This window comes from Battus philenor, unplaced genomic scaffold (genome assembly GCF_028537555.1).
Source record: "Battus philenor isolate CCGP_79_NKW_IND1 unplaced genomic scaffold, ilBatPhil1.0.hap1 SCAF_2, whole genome shotgun sequence".
NCBI classification, from domain to species: domain Eukaryota; kingdom Metazoa; phylum Arthropoda; class Insecta; order Lepidoptera; family Papilionidae; genus Battus; species Battus philenor.
This window is the reverse complement of record NW_027181682.1, coordinates 1,316,419-1,342,075: the sequence shown is the minus strand read 5'-3', so window position 1 is coordinate 1,342,075 and position 25,657 is coordinate 1,316,419. Positions and strand designations below refer to the sequence as shown.

Sequence of the window (25,657 nt, the reverse complement as noted above, 5' to 3'; positions counted from 1 at the left end):
AATTTTGACATAATCATCGTGTTTTACCAGTGAAGCCCTTTCATTTGATACCCATATTGAGGGGGTTAAGGAAAAATATGTAATCCGCCATTTTGTATCGGCGGCCATCTTAGATTTATAATGTTATTGATTTTATTATATTGTATTGTCATCTAAATTAAATGTATGTACCAAATTTCAGATCAATCTGACAACGGGAAGGTGCTTGAATTTCAATTTCTAATTTTGACCCAAATAAACAAATTCCGTACGGGTCGAACTAAATAAAACCATTTAAAGAAATATTCGTTTACGTGTTTAAATTGCAGCTGGCGAAAAATTTCAAATTTCGAACAACGGCTCGAACTATCAAAGAGCTTGGCTACCCCTGCTCTATATCTTTGGGAGAGACATAAACCTTGCAGAGGGTATATATGAGTTGAAAAGATGAAAAATATATGCTACAACTTTTTTGCACCTGACTATCTCGCTCTTATAGCTGTGCCGTTATTAAGAAGAAAAATATATATGTTTAATAATTATTTAAATTAAATGGGTAATGGTTGTTGGCAATAAAAAGAGGCACACAAAGAAAAATATATATGTATTTAATTAACCAAGGGTAGTGGGCAGAAGGCCTGGTCTAATTTTACACCGCAGCTCGGTACTCCCCTGATGGTGGTGGTAGCCAGCCACACGATCTCCCAGGACTGGTCAGGCGGCTGCAAGTCGAGAGCAGGGAGCGCCGGTAGGTTGCAGTATGTGTCGGTTCCGGTGCACGGTGATATAGTTTCAACAGTGTAAAACTTGCAGTCTAAACCTTGTAGTGTAAAACTTGCAGTGTAAAGGTAGCAGTGTAAACCTTGCAGTCTAAAACTCGCAGCATAAAAGTCGCAGTGTAAACCTTGCAGCATAAAACTTGCACCCGCGGCGTGAACTAAATGATGCCCAGAGAATGAATAGGACCAAGGCGTGAATTTATAACGTAAATTCTATTTGGCCCCGGCGCGTGTGAAGACACATAGCTGGTGTACGCAACCGACACAAAGAGTGTGCGTCGGTGCGTGAGACGACACCTAGCTAGTGAACGCGACCGAGGCCTGGATCCTTCTGCCGAACACTGGTGTAAACTCTGTGTGCTGGTGCGCGGGCGCATAGGAATTTTTGTTATAAAAACAAAGATCCGTTAAACCAATAGCATGCTCCCACGACCCCACGCCACTTGAGACGTACCGTTACCCGCTAAGGGTTGAACAATTTTTTGCTGTATTGCGATTTATGAGACGTTGCTCGTGATTATATTTTTTTGGTTAAAATTTTAACTAAGATTTATGGGACGTTAACTTGCAACGTTACATAGCCTTCTGCAGATTACTTACACCTCTTTTAAGGTAACAACGCTCGATGGCTACCGTAGCCTTGGCTTGGGACGCCAGGCATTTAGATCGCTTCAGCTGACTAATGATGGAGTGACGTTCCAGAGCTCCCACTAGTGGACCTCGGCTTAGACACTCGCAGGTAATATCCACTAAGCATTCCTTCACATGGGCGCCTAAGATGCCCAACTCCAAATGATTCGAGAGACAGAAATTTTATCGTTTGATTTGTTTCAAGATTTAATTTCTTACATATCATCAGAAAAGAACTGACAGTAACTAATATATATATATATACACACAAAATGTATAATAAGAATGGAATCCATTGTTCTTTTGGATAAGGTGTCGTCGTCGTCACACAAAGACACCTAATTCAAAGCATAAACCCTCACCAAAGATATCTATTGTAGGATATACAATAATCGCCACGCTTGGCAGACGGTTTGGCGATCGCAGTGTGATATTATTATATGTAGAGGACACTGCTACCTAACCACCTTTGGAATCTTACTCTTTATATATATAGGATTGTATACCAGGAACCGAACCTGCGACTTACTATCGCAATACTCAGTCCTATACCGGTGGACTACCACTACACAGGGTGTAACATACATTAATTAACAGCAAATTAACTACACATTAACTAATTTGAACCTTTTAAATCTATACACAATTACCATGTAAACATATTTAGAGCAACAATTACTATTAAAAAATGTTTAATATTATAGGTTGGCTGTATCCTGTTTGTATCTTATAAGCCAGTGATTCCCAAAATGGTCTATATCGACCCCTAGGGGTCTATGACAACCTGCAAGGGGTCTACGAAAAAAAATTTAGGGGTCCATGAAATGAAAATGGGGGTCCACGATAGTGGATTTCAACACATACACTAATAGTACCTATTTACTTACATCATACTATCTTATAATATCAAAATATTTACATTATTTATAAGAGTACCTATGAAGTAAAAAATTTAAGACTGGACATCATTAGCCGAGGAGATTTAAGGTTAACCTTTACAAAATTGACGCCAAATGTTGATAATTTATTATGAAAGCATCAGGTTCATCCTTTTCACTAAAAATATTGACTTATTGCATATACTATTTTATTTATAGTTTATTTTATGTTTATTTAATGTTATGTATATTTTACATAACAGATACAAAATTTTATTTTGAGTAGTTTTAATTTAAATTCAATTAAATTGTATAGTTCGGCACGTTTCAATTATTTTTTTTAATTATTTATATCAAACTTCTTATCAATAACAATCATATCTGGTCACGAATGGGATAGGTTATGCTTTGAAATTTTCTACAAAGCAGAATCTGAATGAAGATCCGTAGACAAATAAGAGTAACTGACTCAGTCCAGATTGTCAGGTCGAAATGACAGTAGACAAGTCAAATAGCGTGCAGAACGGATGAATGCTGGAGCCCTGAGATACTGGTTTAGAAGCCACGGACCGGTAGGTAGGATATCCACTCAGTTGGTGGAGAAATGACCAAAAGTTCGGCCCCTAAAGATCGATGACCGGAGAATAATAATATAAACAAATAAATATCTTCTCCGATGAAAGTTAAATAAGACATAACGATAACTATATATATAATTAACGACCTCATAAAACAAGGTCACACCGAGAATAAACACCGATAAATATTTATTTATTCGTAACCCGTCGCCGATTACAAAGGGAAGCTATAAAGACACGCCTAGATTTGTTTTCATTTAAATACGCGGTCAGAGTGCACCGCGCGCGAAACAAAGTGGGGGACTGTACAGATGGTAATTGAATTAGAAGCTAACAGTTGCCCTGTTAAGGTGCGCCCTAGACGCACGCACTCAGACGTGGAGAGATAAAGACACTTTCAGACCGTAAACGCGTTAATTACCGTCTCTCCCCTCTACACACTCAAACCCGTCCGACTGTCCATATAACAGTCAGTTAGATATCATCATTCACACGCGACGTAGTAATTATTAAATAGTGATAATGCGATAATATAATATAACAAACAGTGCGTGAAGCTGCCAGTGTGAAGCGGTCTTAACGTTTTGGCGGGGATACTCGGCTCGAACCGATTTCAGTGCGCGAGCGTCGGCCGCGGTCGCCGCCCGCGCCATGAACCTCTTCAACCAGCCCCGTGTCAACCTGGACGCCTCCCTCCACGCGATCGAGGTCGTGGAACCGGCGCCGGAGAACTGCCCCACCTCCTCCCTCCCACCCGAGGGCAACGTCAAGATACGAAACTACCGAGTACTGAACGAGAACCTCTGCACTTACTCCCCCACTGGTGACATCAACACTTCCCCTAGCAAAGGAAAACTTGTCTCCAAATACGAGGTCTGCTCAACTCTATCACCACCTAGACAGAAGATTTTAGATCTCCTACGACCAGAAGATCCAGGTAGAGACGCATTAGAAGCTATAGTGAGACCTGCACCTCGCCGAGGAATCTCTCGACCTTTTGACGAGGAAACCAGAAGGTTTCTTCAAAGAGCACTACTATCTCCGAGCCCACAGATATCAACTACAGTTACTCCTGAACATCGTCCCGTAGAAACTAAGGATATTCAGAAGTCGAATGAAACGCATTCATTGAAGTCAGAGCGATCTCTGGCAGATGAATTGAAAGAGGCGGAGGAAGAGGAACAGACGGGTGGAATTCGGCGGGAAATATTAAGGGAGTTCAGGAAACGAGAGGGTGGTATTAAAGAAGCAATGGAGAGGGAAAGGATGGGCAAGTTGGCGCTTTCAGTTGAAGAGGATGAGGAAGAGGAGTGTGGGCTGACGGCGGCGGCGCGGCGTCTGGACGCGCTGTTAGCGGAGTCCAGGACGCTGCATGAGGAGCTGGCGGGCATCCATGAGGACATCCAGGTGCTGGCTCGACGGGTCTCTCGCCGCGACCAATGACGCGTTGGTACCGATCCTGGCGTCTCACACCACGCTCATAGTCCACCTAACCCACTGCATTTTACTGCACCGCACCCGCATCTCGAAATCGCTTCTGCACCGTGTAGCGTGACGCGATGTTTTTGCACCGTATGTTGTTTTTACTTGTTTAAATACCACGCGAGTTCGTGATGCGTTGAGGGTTAATTGGTGCAACTCTGTGTATTGGACGCAATATATACCGGTACGCGAATTCACTTCCGAGCTGGTAAGATTTTGGCCATATTCTTTTTGCTAGAGAATTTCATTAAATCCATTGGAATGACATTAGGCTTTTTTACACTATGAAATATTAAATCTATAAAAATTTATTCGTAATTTTAAATCAAATGTTTTTGCATTATAAAAACATTTTTCGTTATCAAGTCATGTGCTATGCCAGTTTAAAAAAAAACAATAATATGCGTTCACATATTTCTTTATAACAAACACAACAATATCAATCATCAACACTTACCTATTTCTAATCATTCTGTGCAAAGCAATTGCTCTGAAATATGTTGATTTTTTTTTCTATTGCAATACCACATGTTAAAAAATTCCGGCAGCACAAAGTCTGGATGGACATATAATAAACAATAATTAGTATGTAGATATCTAAATTTAGAAAACAAAGTGTTTTCTTCTTACTTTAACCTATATTATCTTACTGTATTATATTATTACCATATTATCGAGTGTACATTGCATTATACGAAACGATTCAAGCGCTGTTTAATGCTTCGAAATTTAAAATAAAATAGTACCTCATCGCGTGAATGTATTTTAAATTTAGAATTTAATAAAGCGACAGTGTGAACACGGCCTAAATATTGAAATTTCGCACGATACTAAACAGCGAGCGATGTTATTGTATCGACATTTTGTATGTAATCACGCTACTCGATGTCGTGATAAGCGGACTCGTAATTATATATGCAATATCGTACATTCAATTCGGCGCAATGGAAATATTTATATTTTACTAGCTGATCCCGCAAACTATGCTTTGAAAAAAAAAAAGGTTTTTAATTAACAAATAAAAAATAAGGGTTGATCGTAGAGGGGTGAAAATTTAGGGTTGTATGTATTTTTGTATGCTGTATCATAATAAAATTAAAACTAAAAAAATGTCTAAAAAAATAAAAAATAAATTTGGGGGTGGACCACCCTTATCACTTAGGGGTATGAAAAATAGATAGTAGCCGATTCTCAGACATACTGAATACGCTTGTATAATTTGGTAAAAATCGGTCAAGCCGTTTCGGAGGAGTTCAAGTTCGAACACCGTGACACGAGAATTTTATATATTAAATTATATTAACACTATATTTTAATTATTCTATATATATACCTAGATATTCAATACTCCAGCAAGGGAGATTAGTGTAGACATTTTCCTTGTTGCACCGTTTTTCCCGTTATATAGGAAATTGTAAATATTAAATATGTACATGTATTTTTAATACAAATCTGTATGTATATATATATGTAAAAGTGAAGAACTATTTAATCTTACTTCTGTGTTAGGAATATTGTGGAAATGAATGTAAGGAGAAATCCTGTTGGAATTATTTTTGAGATCTTCTCAAGCCCGCGTTCGATACCGATCGTTGGGCTTAAGACAAACCATTTGGAAGAATGTTTAGTGTCTTAAACGCGTCAAGCCTCGATCGGTCGATGTATGCATTGGTTCTTTACGACTTTTTTTTACAAAAACTTGACTGATATCACACCACAAACTTAAAAGGCAAGTCGGGGACAATTTTAACACATGGTTGCACAGACTTATTAAGACTAGGGGCCACTCGGGCAAATCATGAATGATGGCGGGCCGGCCGCCAGAAGTATAGGTAATTAATTTTTTTTTGGTTTTATTCTGGAATAGAATTCAATATTTTTCGAATGTACGAGAGTATTATTTTTGCTGTCGGCGGGCCACCAGTATTCGACCAGCGGGCCGCGGTCTGTGCATCCATGTTTTAACAGGACTATGTTTAAAAACTTAATCAAAGAAGGCCTTGAAGGCTATATATAGTTAGTTTTATCGGAAGAGCATTACTTTTGAAGGGAATGAAATTAATCTGGAAAAATATAAAAAAAGTTTACATTTACAGAAAAATTATTTTACATTTTGATCACAGTATTGTCTTGTTTAATGTTTTCTTTTATATATATCCTTATTTATTCTGTAAGATTCAGATTATTCTTTGTGATAAATGCCTTTATAATAATCTATTATCAACCTTAATTAGACTATATCTCTTTCTCTATATCTGGTTATTTTCCTTACTTCTAATGTACTTACCTGTACAACTGTATCCATTAATAATTGATAATTTCATCTTCTGCTATATGTGGTTTAATCATAGGCCTGAAAACCCTTGGTCTCTTAATGTATTTAGTTATAAATAAACATAAAAGAAACAATTGTTTTTAAAGAAAATGTTTAAGAATCCGCCGTAAATATCTGCCAATTAGTACGTTAAATAATCTATGTCAGAGTTCCCCAAACTTTTTTGTATCGTAGACCCCTTGCCATGTTATTCCGTGTTGGGTAGACCCCCTACTTACTTGATATTGATTTCCTGTAAATTTCTAACTGTAGTGAAGTTTAGTGTTAAAAACTTAAAGTAAAAATACATTTTAATTTATACATTTATTAATTGAATTTAAATTAAAACTACTCAAAATAAAATTTTGTATCTGTTATGTAAAATATACGTAACAAACCACAAAGCGAATACCAACATCTTTCAACTTACACAATTTTATAAACATATGTAATATTTTATTTACTTCATAGGTACTTTTATAAATAATGTAAATGTTTTGATATTATAAGGTAGTATGATGTAGGTAAATAGGTATCAGTGTATGTGTTGAGATCCACTATCGTGGACCCCGATTTTCATTTCATGGACCCCCAAATTTTTTTCGCTGACGTAGACCCCTAGCAGGTTGTCATAGACCTCTAGGAGTCGATATAGACCACTTTGGGAATCACTGATCCATGTAAATCAGAGAGAGAATATTTTACTTTCTATAATTAACAAGCAAACAAATTAACACAGTTAAATATGTTTATACGAACATTTAACTATATATAATTAACTACGTAATTATATCATCATTAACGGACATTGGTTTACAGTTAACTATCATAGTTAATGTATCTATTTGTGGTTCAATTATACACAGACTTAATTATTTGACCATTTGAGTAATCTTAACTTGGAACTTAAACTCATATGTATACTCCTAGCGATAATGAAAACAATGAAACATATATTTACTCTTTTGAAATAGACTTTTATATGCACTTCAATAGTGACATAGATATATCGTTTTAAATATGTATTTATACATATTACAACGTCCGTTGTGTATATTCTATGGAGAAGAAATTGAAAAGCAATGGTCACTGTGTAATACAAACAAAAACGTGTCCTATTTCAATACTTCAATTTTAACTTATTTCTTAATTATTTTATTCAATGTATTTTTAATCTAATTTCAAAAAAAATGTATTGGGTTAAATTGTGTGATTCGCATTGTTTGCCGCATGCGCATTTATCAGCGGGCACGGTGCACTTTGTTGCACGACTACCGCCGCATGTGCGGAAGTGGCTAAATATTGGTCCTTTTCTTACTCGAAAGTGCTTGTAAGAGGTTATTCGAATAAATAATATTTTGATTTTGATTCTTATTTAGAATGGCGGATGTATTTCTTCACGTCACGGCTTTTAACTATTAAGAATGCAATCAATTCGTTCGACTCTAAAAAGATTATATCTTTAACATAATCTTACAGATAATAAATAGAGCAGTATTATTAAATCTCAATTTGGGTAGACCAATACATAATACTTGATTACATTAAAAATCCGTATATTTTTTTATATATTTTAGGTGTTGAATATACTTTATTTATATATTTACATTTTATTGTACACCATAGATAATAACTAAAAAAAGAAACAACTATATATAGATACAAGAGGCGATGTTATCGATCGAGACAATCTCTACTAGACAACCTTTGGATTGAGATGCGAGACATACAAATTACATACAAACATTACTATATACACGTACATATACACAAGCCATGTCTTTGTTTTCTGTTTGTCTGTCTGTTTTAGGGAGTACATACATACAAATACATACATTACTATACATGCGTATATATATACAAAAATACTTATATATACATATTAAAAATAATTCTATTTCTCTTGGTTGTACCATATCTGAAAAAGACGGCAGACTTGACACAATTGAGTAGATAAAAACCGAATCGAAAAAGATCCTGAAGGCTATACCGGAAAAAGACCATAAAAACGTTTTCAATAATGCGATTTATCAGACGGGAATTACTTTGAAAGGGGTGTAATTGATTTGTAAGAATAAATAAATAATTTACATTTTGTTAACAAATCTCTCTTGCTTATTGATCATGAAGTTTTTTATATTTGTTTTATTTTTATAATTTTACAAGTTTGTTCTACGTACGATATATTATTCCTAGACTGGTGACCGTAAACATTTTTATAATGATCTATTATCAATATACACCAATACCTCACTTTGCGTCGTGGTTACGTTCCAAAAACAACACGACGCAAATTGAAACGCCGCAAAGTGAATTAAGATTTTCTATAGCAATCCATGTAAAGATCGAAGGTTCCAGAGTTACGAAAATACAACTTTTTAAAAAGAAAATTGAATGAAACTCTGCCAATAAATAAATTGGAAGAATATATACCTTTTTTGTAACCAGAAACAACACGTTAAAATTTATATAAATTTTTTATTCTCTATTAAAAAAAGCACAACACTACATTACAACACACTAGGTAATTGAAACTGAACTCCAAAATAGCAAAACAAAGTAGAATTAAAACTGTATTCAAATTGCGTTGATATTTAGTTAGAAAGGGAATCCCGAGTTTTGATGGCATGTCGCAATTAGAAACAAAAGTCTTGCCATCTTTTAGATAAAATGAAAATTTAAAAAAAATTAAAGACTCGAACCCAAAACAACGCAACCTCGAAAATCTAACGACGCACAGTGAAATTTAGTACTAATTAAGCAGCGACACAACTTCGAAAAAAACACAAAACGAAACTACGCAAAGCGAGGTATTAGTGTAGTATTTTTATTCATTTATTCGCTATGTTTTAAAAGAGCAAAAAGGTGACACTCCAAGCGCCATTTGGTCCGCCCATTGCATTTCTAACTTACAAATTCGCTTGGCTGTCTCGGCTATTTTCGTTGTATAGGATCTCCATATGTCTATTTTAATATATACCTATTATAGTTAAATATATGAATTAATAATAAAACATAACATATTCTAATTAAAGCGACCAGTGGCGAGGGTAACAAGATGAAACGAAAATCGATCTTTGTTAATTTATGCCGGAGATAGCATCCGACCCATAAATATTTATGGCGATATTGTTAATTCATACACGGGCCCCGCCGCGTGGATTTCCTGAAGGTTAGGGTGACCATCACTTACTTATCAAAATCAAGGACATTATTTTCTTTTATTTTTTTATTCACCACCATCTTTATAGGACATAGATTTCAATATGTCTGATGTTCTCCAAACATAGCGTCTTTACAGAGTATAGAACAGATAGGCGCAGAAGCCTTAAGGGTTTTCATGTTCATCTACGAGGTGTATATACGATCTTCTTGAGTTGTAAAACCTAATCCAATTCAATTCCAAAAAATACAAAAGCAATACATAAAAATACTTGTAAGAGTGGTCGAAGTACTGTAGCTTCTTGTTCTTCGGTAGCTTCTTGTTCTTCGGTAGCTTCTTGTTCTTCGGTAGCTTCTTGTTCGTCGGTTGCTTCTTGTTCGTCGGTTGCTTCTTGTTCGTCGGTTGCTTCTTGTTCGTCGGTTGCTTCTTGTTCGTCGGTTGCTTCTTGTTCGTCGGTTCGTCGGTCGCCATCTGTCATTTATCTGTTTCACTGCCGCCGCCGCCGCGATGCGATTGACGGTCACGTGGGTAAGAGCTTGGTGTTTGAGTGACGCGCGATATGCACGCCACATACTATATCTTCTACTTCTTTTCATACGATAGAAGCCAATGGCAAGACATAAGTTTCCCCAAATGTCACCACGATGACCAATCCTGCGCTGCCCGTATCCAAGGACTTCCCGTGACCTGGACTAAATCGTCAGTGCACCTATTATGACTTCATGGTTGGGCAACCACGCCGCTCCGTAGTCATAATCAATATCATCATATCATATCTAATATATTCAGGAGACTATGCCAGTTTGTTTTCTCATTCTAATCTTAACCGATTACGATTTGTTGCTTCTAATTACCTTTCTATCTTTTTACAATACTCCAAGAAGATTTGACGCCTTTCTTACTCTTACAGCTTGGCAATGTTTCTCTCTTCTATTCTCTCCTGCAACCAAAACTGTCAGTCTATACGGTCTTCGCCATATACAGGATATCAACTGCGTCCATATTATTGATTAGCAATTGACAGTTGGCACATGACCACTGGTGCTTTAGGGTTCTAAAATAGACACTACGAAACCCCAAACACGTGGTAGGACATTTAATAGTATCAGATGTTACCTTGCGGAAGTCCATTCTAACTAAGAAAGGGACTAATATATACCTACTTCCGCTATGCAGCAGTAGTCGTGCAACGAAGTGCACCGCCCGCCAGCCCGCTGATAAATGCGCGTGCGGTAAACAATGCGAAACACAACTATCGCCGTTAATCTACTCTACACGTGTTTCACCCCTCGCGGAGCGTCCTCAGGAAATGTTACACCGACCAGTGCCAAATACCGAGTCACTTTACTCGATGTACTTTATTGCACGACTACTACTGCATATCGGAAGTAGCTATATATTAGTCCTTTTCTTAATCATCATATGAATCTATAGACGTCCAATACGAGGTATAGACATCCTCCATCCATGCAACGTCACGTAGTCGCTAGTCGAAAACCTTTCGACTCCAACTGCCACCGCCATTTTAGACGAACAATTATTCATAATACATTGTGGATCTTGGTTCATCTGCGGATCTCACTATTTTTTATTCGATCTATCTTCTTCATCCATTATTCTCTCAGTCGGGCGTCTTTCGTTTAAAACAGAATAATAAGTTTGAATATTCATAAACAATAATTTGTTTATCTGACCACGTTTACAAATACAATGACATGTGCACCGTATTTCAAATTTATGATAAGCTCATTTTAACGACTTTTTCTGTATAATTATCATTATTTTTTTCCGTAAATGGTGAGAAAATTTTTATTTAAATTTGTTAAATACAATGTGTATTATTGTAGTCATATTAAATTAAATGTAATTCTTTCATGACTGGGGTTCGATGTATCTAGAACGTTCTTTTAAACTTGTTCTATTACAATATATATCGTATATTAACATATATATGTGGGAGTGAATCACGCAGGCGAATAATAGATGTTTTTAGATATTTTTTAAACACTTTAATTTTTCACTTCTTACATAGTTCATACAAACCGGCCCATCGCCATCTTCCCAGAGAATGCCATAATTCATTCCTACTCTTCATTCATCAATCAATCGCTCACATTCTTCACTCTTACGTTCCGTTCCCACATATATTATGATTTCTTTATATAAACAGGGTAAGTGGTTGGCATAGAACTTCCTCGAAGATATATATAGGGGTAAACCATAATCGCCACTCCTGAAAGGCGGGATGGCGATTGCTCTGGTATTATGTTATATATAATAAGGACTTGTCCGTGAGTTCCAAAACTTTTGGTCAACCTACCCTACATATATCAGTATAATGAGAACGCGTCCCGGAAGCGCGCGGTCGCCATGTTTTTCCACAGCGAGCAGCTAGCCTCTATCGTGCATTATTACTTGCACTCGATTATTTAAATTGTTTTATACCATTACTTCCCTGAAAATGAACCACTCATACATACCTATATCTACAGGATGATTTGTTATGACTGTAAAAAGATCTTAAGGACTATATTTACAAGTCTGTTGATAACGAAGTTTTTAAATCTTTTTCCAATGACACTTTATAAAGTGATCACATTAATTTATTTGCTCTGTGCCAATAAATTCTGGCATTACATTTTAAACAATTATTGTTTTTTATATCTAGTAACACTATATGTTGCTATATTATTATTAATAAAAACATTGATATTTTGTATAAAATGTACCACACTACAAATCATTCACGAATATAAATATTTTCCATCTTTAACCAACCCTGTGTGATAAATGATGTATACGTGTATAATATGTTGCATTTTAACAAATAAAAGTTTTTGTTTTTTTACTGTATATTATAAAATACACTAACATATATTATATTTGTTTTACATATGAGAGCCAGCTAGATATTTACGACTTAGGGCTGCTAGTCTGAGAAATCCGCTTAAAGAGGTCAATATTCTCACTGTGGCCTATACTATATATTTATAATAATATTTTATATATTTACAAAAATCATAATAAATTAAAAAAAATGTGACGTCCATTACGTATTTACAAGGCGCCGTGAAATACTGTCCGAACCAAAGTTTCGAATGCAAAAAAAAATGGATTAATGATTTACTTACAGGATTCAAAACGCATATTAAAAATAGTTTATCGAAAAAAGCATATTATTCGATAAATAAATATTTGAAAGTCAAGAATCCTTGGCAGTGATGTCGCCTATATTGTTTTCATTTAAACTATATCTAATAAAGTGTATATGTATAAATATGTTTTAAACATTATTAAAATATGTGTTGTTGTGGAGTTTCTTCCTGCTTTTTCTCCACAACTATAACATCTCGTGAAGCAGAGTTAAAAATAAACTAATAAGTCAAAGGTTCAAATGTTGAATAAGCGAATTTCATCTTCATTTTTAAACAATATGTCAATCCTATGATTACCTTCTTATAAAGCAAACATTTTAAAATCAAACGTAGAAACGCACGTCTTGTATCCTTTCTTTTGTCGAGAACATTCCTCGTATCCGAAAGAAGACAGTGGTTTCATAGTTTTAATGCATACCGCAAAGGAATGGAAAACTTTTCTAGCTTTGGTATTTACATGAAAAATGTTGTTTCTACGACGTGAATATATATTTTTTTTCACAGATAATATAAACATTAATAGATACACTACATCAATTACAAAGGTTGAATTTATTAACAATTCAAAATGAAATACGGCAGTGATCTTAAAAGAAAAAAAGTTTGTCAAGATAGTATATCATGATAGCGCTTATGGAGTATGTAAATTGCGTGTGTGATCAAGAAACTTATTATATTTATACATAGAACAAAGCATACACTTGAGAACATATAGTGCAGTGTCTGGTAGCAGATTTCGATTTTAAAACCTAAATTAACAATTAAATATTTTATGTACAGTTTCAATATTAGTATGTTGTGATAAAAAATAAATGCGGTTTTTTTTCGTATGGAGTATTTTATCAAAAAATCTTTAATTTAGTTGTAGAGACTATTCAAAACAGATTTAGTTTAATTGTGATGATTTCTCGTCAATTATTTCCTTTTAAATTTACAAAAGTTCCGGGACTGTTCTTGTAAACTCTCTTTTATAGGTTGCTCAAAAAATCCTTTATCCTGTATAAATATATAAATAAATATATATATATATATATATATATAGATGTACATATATATATATATCCATGGACGGATATACTATAATCTCCACGCTGGGCTGGTGGGTTGGCTATCGAATCAATACACCAAGTGTGAATTATTTGAAATCGTATTTCGGGTAACAAAACCCGCGACCCATTTTCGCAATTCCCAGTCCTCTACCACTGAGCTACCGCTTCTTATACAACGATCTTTATGTGCAGTGGAGACATTACTGTATTCTGTATTTTAATATATATATATATATATGTATATATATATATATATATAGATACTTATGAAATTAGAAATACATTAGGTAATAGATTAAAGTCTCAAGTTACCCAATGGAGGGTGCTATCGAAACAGAAATGAGGAGAATCAATATCACCTACGTTACATAAATAATTGCTCGTTTAAAGTGGCAGTAGATAAGGCACATCGTGTAATTGACTCGAGTGGCGACCACGAGACAGTAGACGCGGTAGGTAGACCCCATACTAGAAGGATCGACGACATAGTTATGATCGCGGGAAGACACCGGTCTTCTTGACGATCTTTGACCTATATCTTGCAGAGAACATTCATAGGCTGAAATAAAAAAGAAGGCTGAAAGAAGAGAGTTTATTATCGCACATACAACTCTATCTTTCGATTTTCAATTACCGCTTGGAACTGCATCCAAGTTCTTTTGATGACTTTGGCATGTTTAATGGAATCAGATAGCACGGCTCCTGAAGATGCCCCGTGGAGAGGTGAAACACGTGTTGAGTGATTTGGCGGTAGCAGTTGTGTGATTCGCATTGTTTGCCGCATGCATTTATCAGCGGGCTGGCGGGCGGTGCACTTTGTTGCACGACTACCACTGCATGTGCGGAAGTGGCTAAATATTGGTCCTTTTCTTACTGAATTTGGCATGGTCATCGGTATCTGTGGGTGAAATTCCTATTCTGCTTATTTATCCGAGTTCTTTACTCCTGAACCATGTGGCATTGACTATCCGTTCTGCTATCTGCCTCTACCAGAGAAGCGGTAGCCACGAGCAGATAGAAGTCGCTGCATGTCGGCAGCAGAAGATCATCAGGTCATCGTGAAGATCTTTGCGGAAAACCTACGTCTTATTGTGAGCGTCTATCGCTGAAAAGAAAAAGGCGATTAAATATAATTTCCATATTCAACAGTTACATACTTTGAATTACTTTTGAAAATAGAATGCGTGTAGGGGTTCTTGAAAAATATTTTTATACGGAATAAATAGATATTCTAGTTTCAATTTTATTACTCTACTTACTGTAATAACATGAATCGTACAAATGCATTTCATAGACAACGTGGAAGTAAATAGTACATCGTGTTTACAGATTATAAACAAACATATATACGTGTAGTGAACATGTATCAGGTACAGGTGGCTTCAGTCGATGCACGCGACAATAATCTGATTTATAACTTTGTACGCATCACGTGAAACATTTGCATTAAACTAAAAACTACGATGCGTTTGTATTTAAAATAATAAATTTTAGTAAACTTAATAAATACATTTAAAAAACTTTTAAATTAAACGGTTTTTTGATACCCATATTGTGGTGGTTGTGGAAAAATATGTACCTAGTCCGCCATATTGGAACGGCGTCCATCTTGAATTTTAAATTTTGACATAATCATCGTGTTTTACTAACGTAGCCCTTTCATTTGATACCCATATTGAGGGGGTTAAGGAAAAATATGCAATCCGCCATTTTGTATCGGCGGCCATCTTAGATTTATAATGTTATTGATTTTATTATATTGTATTGTCATCTAAATTAAATGTGTGTATCAAATTTCAGATCAATCTGACAACGGGAAGGTGCTTAAATTTCAATTTCTAATTTTGACCCAAATAAACAAATTCCGTACGGATGGAACTAAATAAAACCGTTTAAAAAGAAAATCAATTTTTATATTTACTAAACCGGTTACAATGAATCGAGAATGAAAGATAGTTTTATTTTTAAGGATCACTACAATTTCGTGACGATATTTTAAAAAAATATGGCGGCGTTTTTTGTCTGCTATTTTTAGGTTTTGTATCAATAAAAGTGACTTGAAATGCTCGTCTGGAGTTGTAAAAAACAAGATATTACTCGTGCAACGAACTTTAAAGCCGTAAAGTTAAGTCAAGATAGACCCCAGCAAGTCATGGTGCTCCCCTACCATAAACGTGGCCTTCGGAGTCGTGGTAGTTTAGGGTGGGGACGCTAAACTCCCACTAGCTTCGGCCACTCCGAGGCGGACGATGGTTCGACGTGGTCTAGAACCATCGTGATAGCACCACGAGGGCTTTGGGGGTAGCGTATACACGCATACCCCAGGGCGGGCTATCGAAAATAGCACGGCGCGAGGTAAGACCGCGTGGCGATCCCTGACGGGGAGATACCGCGGTCCCCTTTATAGCACAGAGGGCGACCACCGTGGGGGGGGTGATTCGCATTGTTTGCCGCATACGCATTTATCAGAGGGCTGGCGGGCGGTGCATTTCATTGCACGACTACCACTGCATGTGCGGAAGTGGCTAAATATTGGTCCTTTTCTTACTTAGGATGGACTTCCGCGAGGTAACGCCTGATTCCATTAAATATGACATTATTATGTTATACATTTATATATTCACTTATTTCAATACATATTGTATGATATATACTGGTGACCTAGAGTGTAGACCTTGAGTGTTCTTGTGACGCCCGTCGTTGTCCACGTCTCGGATTTGTATCATCACAACACACTCTAAAGCCTTCTAGCATAACTTATCCTTGTCCTTGTATAGCCTTAAATATCTGGATTAAACACCATGGTGATTGTAGCGTAGACTTTGTTAAATTCGTTAGACGCTTGATGTAAACCGCTTCGAATTGGTCGTATTGTAAATATGGATAAAGCCTATTGCCACTAGTGGACTTCCGATAGTTCCATAAACTATTTTGTGGTCATATCTAAGTGTTGTCTTGCTATAAATCATCGGAAAACGTAAAATGCAGTCAGCTAGCAATCGATCCTTCTAGAAATCTAAGGAGTAATTCTTTATCCAGTGGTAGACGTTCTAATTGTTGATATATCGTTACCAAAATTATTTAAAGGCTGTTCTTTCTATGCCTGCCGGAAAGCTGGTCTCGAAGAGCTAAATATTTTGCAGGTGGAGTGTGCACGCGCTTGCAGGTGCGCGGCTGCAGCGCGGGCCCTGACAGCGGAGTCCCGAGCGCTACGTTATCTAGACGACGTGGTGGCGCTTCTGAAGGGCGACGTCGCTGCTGCAGTCAGAGCGAAGGCTTGGCCCTTCGCCCTCGGCCGCCGCGAGCCCGACCGCAATTACATCATCTGATATCAGGTAAATATATATTTTTTAAATTTCTTTATTCAAAATCATATCGATATGTCATTGATGTCAACATGTCTATAATCTTTTCGGAACACAAATATCATAAACTTGAAAATAATATAAATTATCTTAGCGAAAAAGTATATAAGTTTAAAAAAAATCTTACATTACACATTTAATTAACATAAATGTATGAACTCAAACTTGTCATGTCCAGTTAATTATTTTATGAAGACATTTTAAATAAAAACCTTTAAGAACATAACATTGTATACGAGTGTGTCTACCTTTCGGGAAATGTGTTTTTTTGTTAAGGTTGTTGAGGTCGTTGGAAAACACTGGCTGGAAAACCAGCTAGTTCAACGAGAATTTTTTTTTATTACTCATAGGTAAACTGGACCTCTAACTCGCCTGATGTTAAATTATGATAAAGCCTACGATGGTACACACCTAAAAAGTCAATATATGAAGAAAGCTCATGCCCAGCAATGGCCATGGCTAAAATGATGATGGTGATGAAGCAAGGACTCGGTAATTGTGATATTTCTTGAGAATATTCTAAATATAAATTTGTTCAAAAGCACGTCGCTGGTGCAATCGATTGACGTTGGAACTGAAAGGTTCTCAATTGGCGGCCACTGGCTGGTTGGTAGACGCGGCGTAGGTAGACCGTCCACTAGGTAGACGGATGACATAGTTATGAATGCGGCAAGTAGCAGTCATCATGGCGATCTTTGGAGAAGAACTATGCCTTGCATTGGGCGTCCATCTGCTGAAACGAAGATACGATGGCGTGATTGACCTTCCACTAGGAGACCCGACGACATACTTCATTTACTCTCTCAACTTAATCCAGTCTTTACTCCTAATTTATTTCTTATTTTGGTATTTAAATGGTATATTTAGAAAATTTGGATTTAAAAGTAGAACGAGAGCAGAGAACAGAATGAATTTTAATTGCCAAAACCCCATGTTTATAAAAAAACTTAAAACTAAGTTAACGAATCCAAGAACTAACTTTATTTAGACAACCAATCACAATCCTTACTTTATAACCAATCACAAGCGTCTGTATGTCGCAACAGAAGATATGTGCGACAGAGAAAGGTATATACAAATAGGAACGCTCCTAGTTTAGATTAATTAAATATTTTTTAAACTACACTTATTGATTTCAACTAAAACTTACCTATATGTTTCGGTGATAAAAACTGTTGTATTAATACTCACGAATGGGCTTCTAGTAAAACTTTAAAAGCCTATACAGAGCTTATAGAATGTTAGTAAAAAAGTCACATGTTCATAATTTATTTTTCTCTGTCATTTTTCTTATTCGTATTCACTTAGTTAACTTAAAGATATAACAATCAAGGTCATTGTTATTACAAGTTATAAATAACAGTGTCGCTCCGTACCGGGGCTGCCATTCGCTTCGTAATTAGTTATGGAGCGGGTTACGAGCGCCGAAATGTCGTGACAGCTCCGTAATATCCACGCCCGGCCCGCGCGGACCTCGCGCAACGTTTACAGCCACACGACACGGGTACGACACGTCGCGATGTCGTTATCATATCGGACGCGAATCACCTTTACATCTAAGTTTATTTAACACATTATATTATCATCATTTTAGTGCAGAGTTCCCCAAACTTTTTTGTGTCGTAGACCCCTTGCCATGTTTTTCCGTGTTGGGTAGACCCCCTACTTACCTGATATTGATTTCCTGTAAATTTCTAACTGTAGTGAAGTTTAGTGTTAAAAATCTAAAGCAAAAACACATGTTAATTTAAACATTTATTAATTGAATTTAAACTAAAACTACTCAAAATAAAATTTTGTATCTATTATGTAAAATATACGTAACATTAAATAAACATAAAATAAAGTATAAATAAAACATAAGCAATAAGTTAATATTTTTAGTGAGAAGGATGAACCTGATGCTTTAATAATAAATTATCAACATTTGGCGTCAATTTTGTAAGGGTTAATCTTAAATCTCCTCGGCTAATGATGTCGACCCTGACGTAGACCCCTTGCAGGCTGTCATAGACCCCTATGGGTCAATATAGACCACTTTGGGAATCACTGTTTTAGTGTCACTTGGTCTTGAGGTCCTTAAAAATGAAATACGACAGTGAATCATATATATCTACAACATTCTTCTACACTTGAAACAATAAGAGTATTACAAGAAAATTCTTTTTGATTATACAATTTTACTGTATCTTTAAATGTTTGACATAGGCCTCAACTATACATTTCCAATATGACCGTTTTGTAAAGACTTGGGTCCAGCCTTTTCCCATGATCTTACGTCGTCTGTCCATCTGATGGGCCCACATCCCACGCTAGCTGGTCTGTGGTCTCGAATCCAGTGCCTCGAGGCCCTATGCTGTCTTATATCATAGATTAAACAATATCTGTCTATGTTCATTCGAACTAGGAGTTATCAAAACTTTATTTAACTAGGGCATAAAGAGCTAATATTTTATTATTGCGTGAGCCTCTTCTCAGATCAAGATGCGTTTGAACCCTCGTTCGTTATTTTGTGATTAAATGCTGTGATCAAAAAGTAAGGTTAAATTGTAATATAAAACACACGAGCATTAGGAATGCAGGTAATTTTTATCCTAGGCTGATAAGTAAGGTGAAATTGACATGTAAAACACACGAACATTAGGAAGGTAGATAATTTTTTATCCTAAGCTGAAAAGTAAGGTGAAATTGTCATGTAAAACACACGAGCATTAGAAAGGCAGGTAATTTTTTATCCTAACCTGAAAAGTAAGGTGAAATTGTCATTCAAAATTCCCGAGCATTAAGAAGTTAAGCTATTTTTATCCTAGGTTCGTAGGACTGTTTATAACATTTGCCAAGCGCCTGTTCATCAAAAGTTGAAATGTCATTTGATTCAGCCCAAAGCATTTTGAAGGATGTTTTATATCTCAGACGCCTCAAGTCTCGATTAGTCGATGTCATACTGCATTGTTTTTTAGCTACTTTTTTGCCAAAAACTCGACTGATATCGTTCCACAACCACCGTATTGATCTTTGTTATGAAATTAAAACAATTCCAATAATTATTTGATTTTTTTAATAAAGTTGGCGAATACAGTATTGAATACACAGAGTGGCTATTAATACGTGTAAAAGTTTCAAATTAGTGAACGTATAGCTCATTTGTCAACTAAATGCTTTACTTTTAAACCTCTTTAAACGGTTTTATTTATTTCGACCCGTACGGAATTTATTTGGATCAAAATTAGACATTGAAATTTAAGCACCATCCCGTTGTCAGATTGATCTGAAATTTGGTACACACATTTAATTTAGATGACAATACAATATAATAAAATCAATAACATTATAAATCTAAGATGGCCGCCGATACAAAATGGCGGATTACGTATTTTTCCTTAACCACCTCAATATGGGTATCAAATGAAAGGGCTACACTAGTAAAACGCGATGATTATGTCAAAATTTAAAATTCAAGATGGACGCCGTTCCAATATGGCGGACTAGGTACATATTTTTCCACAACCACCACAATATGGGTATCAAAAAACCGTTTAACTTAAAAGTTTTTTAAATATATTTATTTCAATTACCATTGATAAATTGATCATTCTGAAATATTAAATATTTCTATTGGAATGCGGCAATAAATTCAGTACAAACTCTGCAGGAATAGGTAGTAAACAATAATTATTTTAATATGTAATATCTGATTCGAATTTCGATGAAGTTTTTTTCTTCTTATTATTACGATATTTATTATCCGTAAAACCATTATGATATGAATGTGTCATACCAGTTAAGATCACGGATTGTCGTAAGCGTGCAACACAAGAGTGGTGTTCGTGGCTACCTTTGGGGGGGGGGGGGCTATACCTTACTGTGTGCGTATACCGGCTGAAATGATGATGAAATTACTGTATCTATTTAAATCACTTTTACTTTATAAAAAATATGTTTAAATAAATCAATAAAAAAGTCGTGTCGTCCCCGTATCGTGAGGCTGAAGTGGGTTTTTTTTCGTGACGAGTCCGTTATGAGGGGTTGCACGCTTTAACAAGTCCCAGTTGGTTGTGACCCAGTAATTTCGTGTATTAACGCGGAAAGCTTCCGAAACGGGCGTGCCAGCTTTTGAAGTCGACCGGTTCTAAATCGAGACGGGTGGAAATTACATTCGACCATCATTGTCGACTCTGAAATAATACATCTCTATTAACCACCCCATTGTTGCTATGTACTACACTGTTTAACTCATTGCATAACTAAAAGCTTTTTTATCTTTTTCATCTATTTATAAACCTCTTGTATGAAATGTTCTAAAGTTACGATATAGAGACAGTTTCGAGGAAAAATACCTTCCACGAGGCTCAGGCACTAAATGTGCGGTCATCGTTGTTCGTCGGAATACAGACACCCTGGAGCTGTATGACAGTATCCATCATGCTGATAGCAATATGACAAACATAGAAGTGGCGAATACGGCAACCGCACAGATATGGAGTAGGTAAGAAAAAGACCAATATTTAGCCACTTCCGCACATGCAGTGGTAGTTCGGCAACAAAGTGCACCGCCCGCCAGCCCGCTGATAAATGCGCATGCGGCAAACAATGCGAATTACACTACTGTCACCGTTAAATCACTCACCACCGATTACTGCCAAACACAGACTCTGTGATTAATATGACTAATCGGTGTAACATAACTCCTGAAGATGCCCCATGGAAGGGTGAAACACGTGTTGTGTATGTGGAAGTGGCTAAATATTTGTCCTTTTCTTACTTAGGACGGACTTCCACAAATTAACGCCTGATTCCATTAAATATTCAATAAATTAGGTAAAGGATAGACAGGGTGATCTTACTGCACAACATCCCGAATGATTCTGAAACCTACCTATAATCTAACTTTTCCTAAACCAGCATATATTTATCTTCTTTTGGATCTGTAGGTTCAATCACATTCTAGTTTCTAGGTATATGTTTGCCCAGACACATAGAACTGTTCTTGAAATGTGAATGCCTTTTTATAGATACGATTCCAATAAGACAAGGTTTTTGACCTTTAACTGAATATGGAAAACATTAATCATTTTTAGCAGTTTTATTTTGAAATTTCTCTTGATACTTAACATAGTATATGCAGCTATATTTATGAAGATGCAAGCATATAACACGCTCTACAAGCAGGTAGAGTTAAATATTAAGGAAAGTTTCGTAATGAATGAGCCGGTATTGCTACCTGTTACGATTTACTGTAATTTGGTTGCGGAGTAGAAAGTGGCGCGGAATTGTGCGCACGCGCCGTGCTATGCGAAGTTCACGTCAGGTTAATGGATGCACTGTATCGCGATTTTAATGATTTACAGTAACGAATGAAAATCGATTTATTTTTGCAAAAATCACTAACTTTGTTTTATTACACTATTAGTTTTATAGATGATAACATTGGAATTAATAAATGCTTAAATTAACATACACAAATAAGACATTGTGACGGAAAATATATAGAGAAGACATTTACGATTTATTTAAAAAATAAATAAAAAACAAAGAAGTGGATCCGGGAAAAGGAGCGGGCTAAATCGGAAACTTCCGGTGACACTGTTCGGATAATTTGAAAACTTGCTCCGGCGCCGGGGACCCCGCCACTGCACGGTGACGTCTGAAAAATTGATGTGACGGCTCGCGAAGAGAAAAAAAAACGGCGACTATTCGATAAAAGTTGGATGGAACTCGATTTGTAAGGGCGAGTTCACACGATGCGTTTTTCGCACGCCGTACGTACTCTCGTTTTAACAAAAGAAAATCTGTTTTAGAATGTGTTTTTCTTCTATTTTTCAGCTGATACTCACTGCAAGGTAAAAGCTTCCCTCAAAAATCGGTGTCTGATCCTGCCAAAGATGCAAAACACAAAACTCGAGAATGAACCATTTACGCTAAATTTTTAATTTATTTAACACGTTCACTGCGGGCCCAATTTTAAAGAACTTTCAGCTGGTGCGGCTGAGGTCGAATCAGCTTCAAGCTGAACTTCCTAGTAGTGCGGTTGAAGCCTTTTCTGCCTCATGTTCGTCAATATTTTTTTACAATATTGAGTCAATGTTTCGCAGACAAAGAAAACTATATTTGTCTTTGTCATACCTCATACGGTTGAGTGTAAACAGCTGCCGCACTAGAGAAAAAACACGAGTTTTACGCGCCGCACCAGTGCAAAGTCTACCATGAGGCTGAATCGACCTCAAGCCGCAGTGAACGTGTTAAATTTGTTTACTTATATAGGGTGGGCCATAAATTTTTGCACTTTTGAAACATGTGTAGAAATAAAAGTACAAATGCTATTTCGTTTATGATTTATTTACCGTAATTATCATTTATTAAAATTTATTTTTTAAAAATTACATCGTCGAGATGTGCTCCGTCTCGCCGTTGGCCCCTTACTCTCACGGTTTTGGAGAAATCAAGTGTTGCTATTTGCAAAAATTTTTGGCCCACCCTATACCAACATTGCCCAACGGATTGACTGGTTCAAGTGGCAGTTGGCAGAAACTACAGTTCAGCAGGCACAGCGTAAGATGTTCAGCGTAGTTTAGATGACTTTGCTACGGTCGGAAGACGCTATATGCTAGCTGCTTCCAAACGTTCTCCTATTACAAATTTCTGTAGAAGTCAAATGTCCACAAGTGAACGTCTAAAAATTATGATGATAAACTTTAAAATTTATTAGTTTATACAAAATGCATAGTAATACATTTTTAAATTATTTAAACATAATTTTACTTTATTCTGACTTTTCTAGCATTCTTCTTTTCTACTTTTGTTTATTTACTTGTACAAATATTCTTAATTCAGGCGCTGAAATAATATATTTCAATGCTATTTTATCACTTAAACTAAATTTTACACTATTCAAGGAGTTTTCACTTATTGTCATTTAATATTTATTCTTTTAAAAGTGTACACTTTGGAACGTTGCGTACATGAGATATTAATTTTGGCAAGTCTATAAAAAATATATTACTGTACACAAAAAATTAATTCCTGCAATTGAACCCGTGTCCCACGAACCTAACAGCGAATTAAGCTATGGCTATTGAATAAATGTTATTGAGTTAAAAATCAAACCTCCTGAGTATCGCGACCCTTTTTGGAAAATTCGTCGTACACTATATTACACCATCTGTGCCGGTATTTCTCAGTGTACATTGCTTCGGCTAATACGGTATCGAGTGTGGTTCAAGCCAGTTGTTTATCAAGTTTTCCGGTGATGACAAGTTTTTCTAAATCGTCACCGTCGTCTCTGGCAATGTGATAAAAAAAAAACTCAAACATCCGCTTTATACTTCTGGAAAGGTTAGTTCGACATTCCAAGTCCCATCAGTATCGAAGCGTTGGTTCTACGAGCAGCTCACCAAATTCGTAATGCACGAAGTTCAAAGCCAACTGTCGAACGCGCGAAATTCACAGCGAACTGTCAAACGCGCGAAATTCAAAGCGAACTGTCAAACGCGCGAAATTCAAAGCAAACTGTCAAACGTTTGTTTCTCACAGGGGACTGCCAAACACGCGAAATTCAAAGCGAACTGTTTAATGCGCTAATTTCAAAGTGAACTATTAAATGCGCGTAGTTCATAAGGATCTGTCAAATGCGCGAAATTCAAAGCGAACTGTCAAACGCGCGAAATTCAAAGCAAACTGTCAAACGCCTGTTTCTCACAGGGGTCTGCCAAACACGCGAAATTCAAAGCGAACTGTTTAATGCGCGAATTTCAAAGTGAACTATTAAATGCGCGTAGTTCATAAGGATCTGTCAAATGCGCGAAATTCAAAGCGAACTGTCAAACGCGCGAAATTCAAAGCAAACTGTCAAACGCGTTTATTTTATTTATCTATACAAATTTCTGTTTCCAGTTTTACAAATTAATAAGTGTTGTCAAAATATTCTCGATCTATTCTCGTTCGTCGATATATTCTCAACTTCCGACACCAAGACAAACTGTGATTTATGTATATACATAAATACATTCAATGTATTTAAATAAAAATAAAACAAAGATAACAGTACGATGAATGCATATAATGTGTCATTTGTTGCAGGGCATTGATATCAGAGGTCCGTGACCCCAACGAGAAGTGACCCCCGGATTGACCCCAGCAGTTGCGCCCGAGAATAACTTTATAGTTAAATATATAACGATGAATATAAACATATACTCGATACAAGAATAGCAAAACGCTTGCAACACGAAGAGAAAACATCTGTGTTTTTTTAGATTTAAGTGTAAATATATTTGTTACGTTCTAGA

The 25,657-nt window shown here is 36.2% G+C and overlaps 1 protein-coding gene across 3 annotated transcripts; it reads left to right on the top strand.

Moving 5' to 3' along the window:
* Positions 1 to 3,370: 3,370 nt before the first annotated feature.
* On the top strand, positions 3,371 to 25,657 carry LOC137922410 (uncharacterized). Of its 3 annotated transcripts, XM_068765391.1 has the most exons (3): positions 3,371 to 4,251; positions 17,151 to 17,342; positions 25,449 to 25,657. In XM_068765391.1, the coding sequence occupies exons 1-2, from the start codon at positions 3,496 to 3,498 to the stop codon at positions 17,334 to 17,336; spliced, it is 942 nt and encodes a 313-aa protein (XP_068621492.1). In that variant the 5' UTR covers positions 3,371 to 3,495; the 3' UTR covers positions 17,337 to 17,342; positions 25,449 to 25,657. The 3 variants fall into 3 exon arrangements, 2 of the variants coding, with proteins under 2 accessions (XP_068621492.1, XP_068621493.1); XR_011107520.1 differs by lacking the exon at positions 25,449 to 25,657 and having other exon boundaries at positions 3,371 to 4,534; positions 17,151 to 17,236; XM_068765392.1 differs by lacking the exon at positions 25,449 to 25,657 and having other exon boundaries at positions 3,371 to 4,290; positions 17,151 to 17,241.

Coding starts and splice junctions, on each gene's coding strand:
- LOC137922410 (XM_068765391.1), top strand. CDS start 3,496: ATGAACCTCTTCAACCAGCCCCGTGTCAACCTGGACGCCTCCCTCCAC. Junction 4,252..17,150: donor GCATCCATGAGGACATCCAG/GTGCTGGCTCGA, acceptor AATATTTTGCAG/GTGGAGTGTGCACGCGCTTG.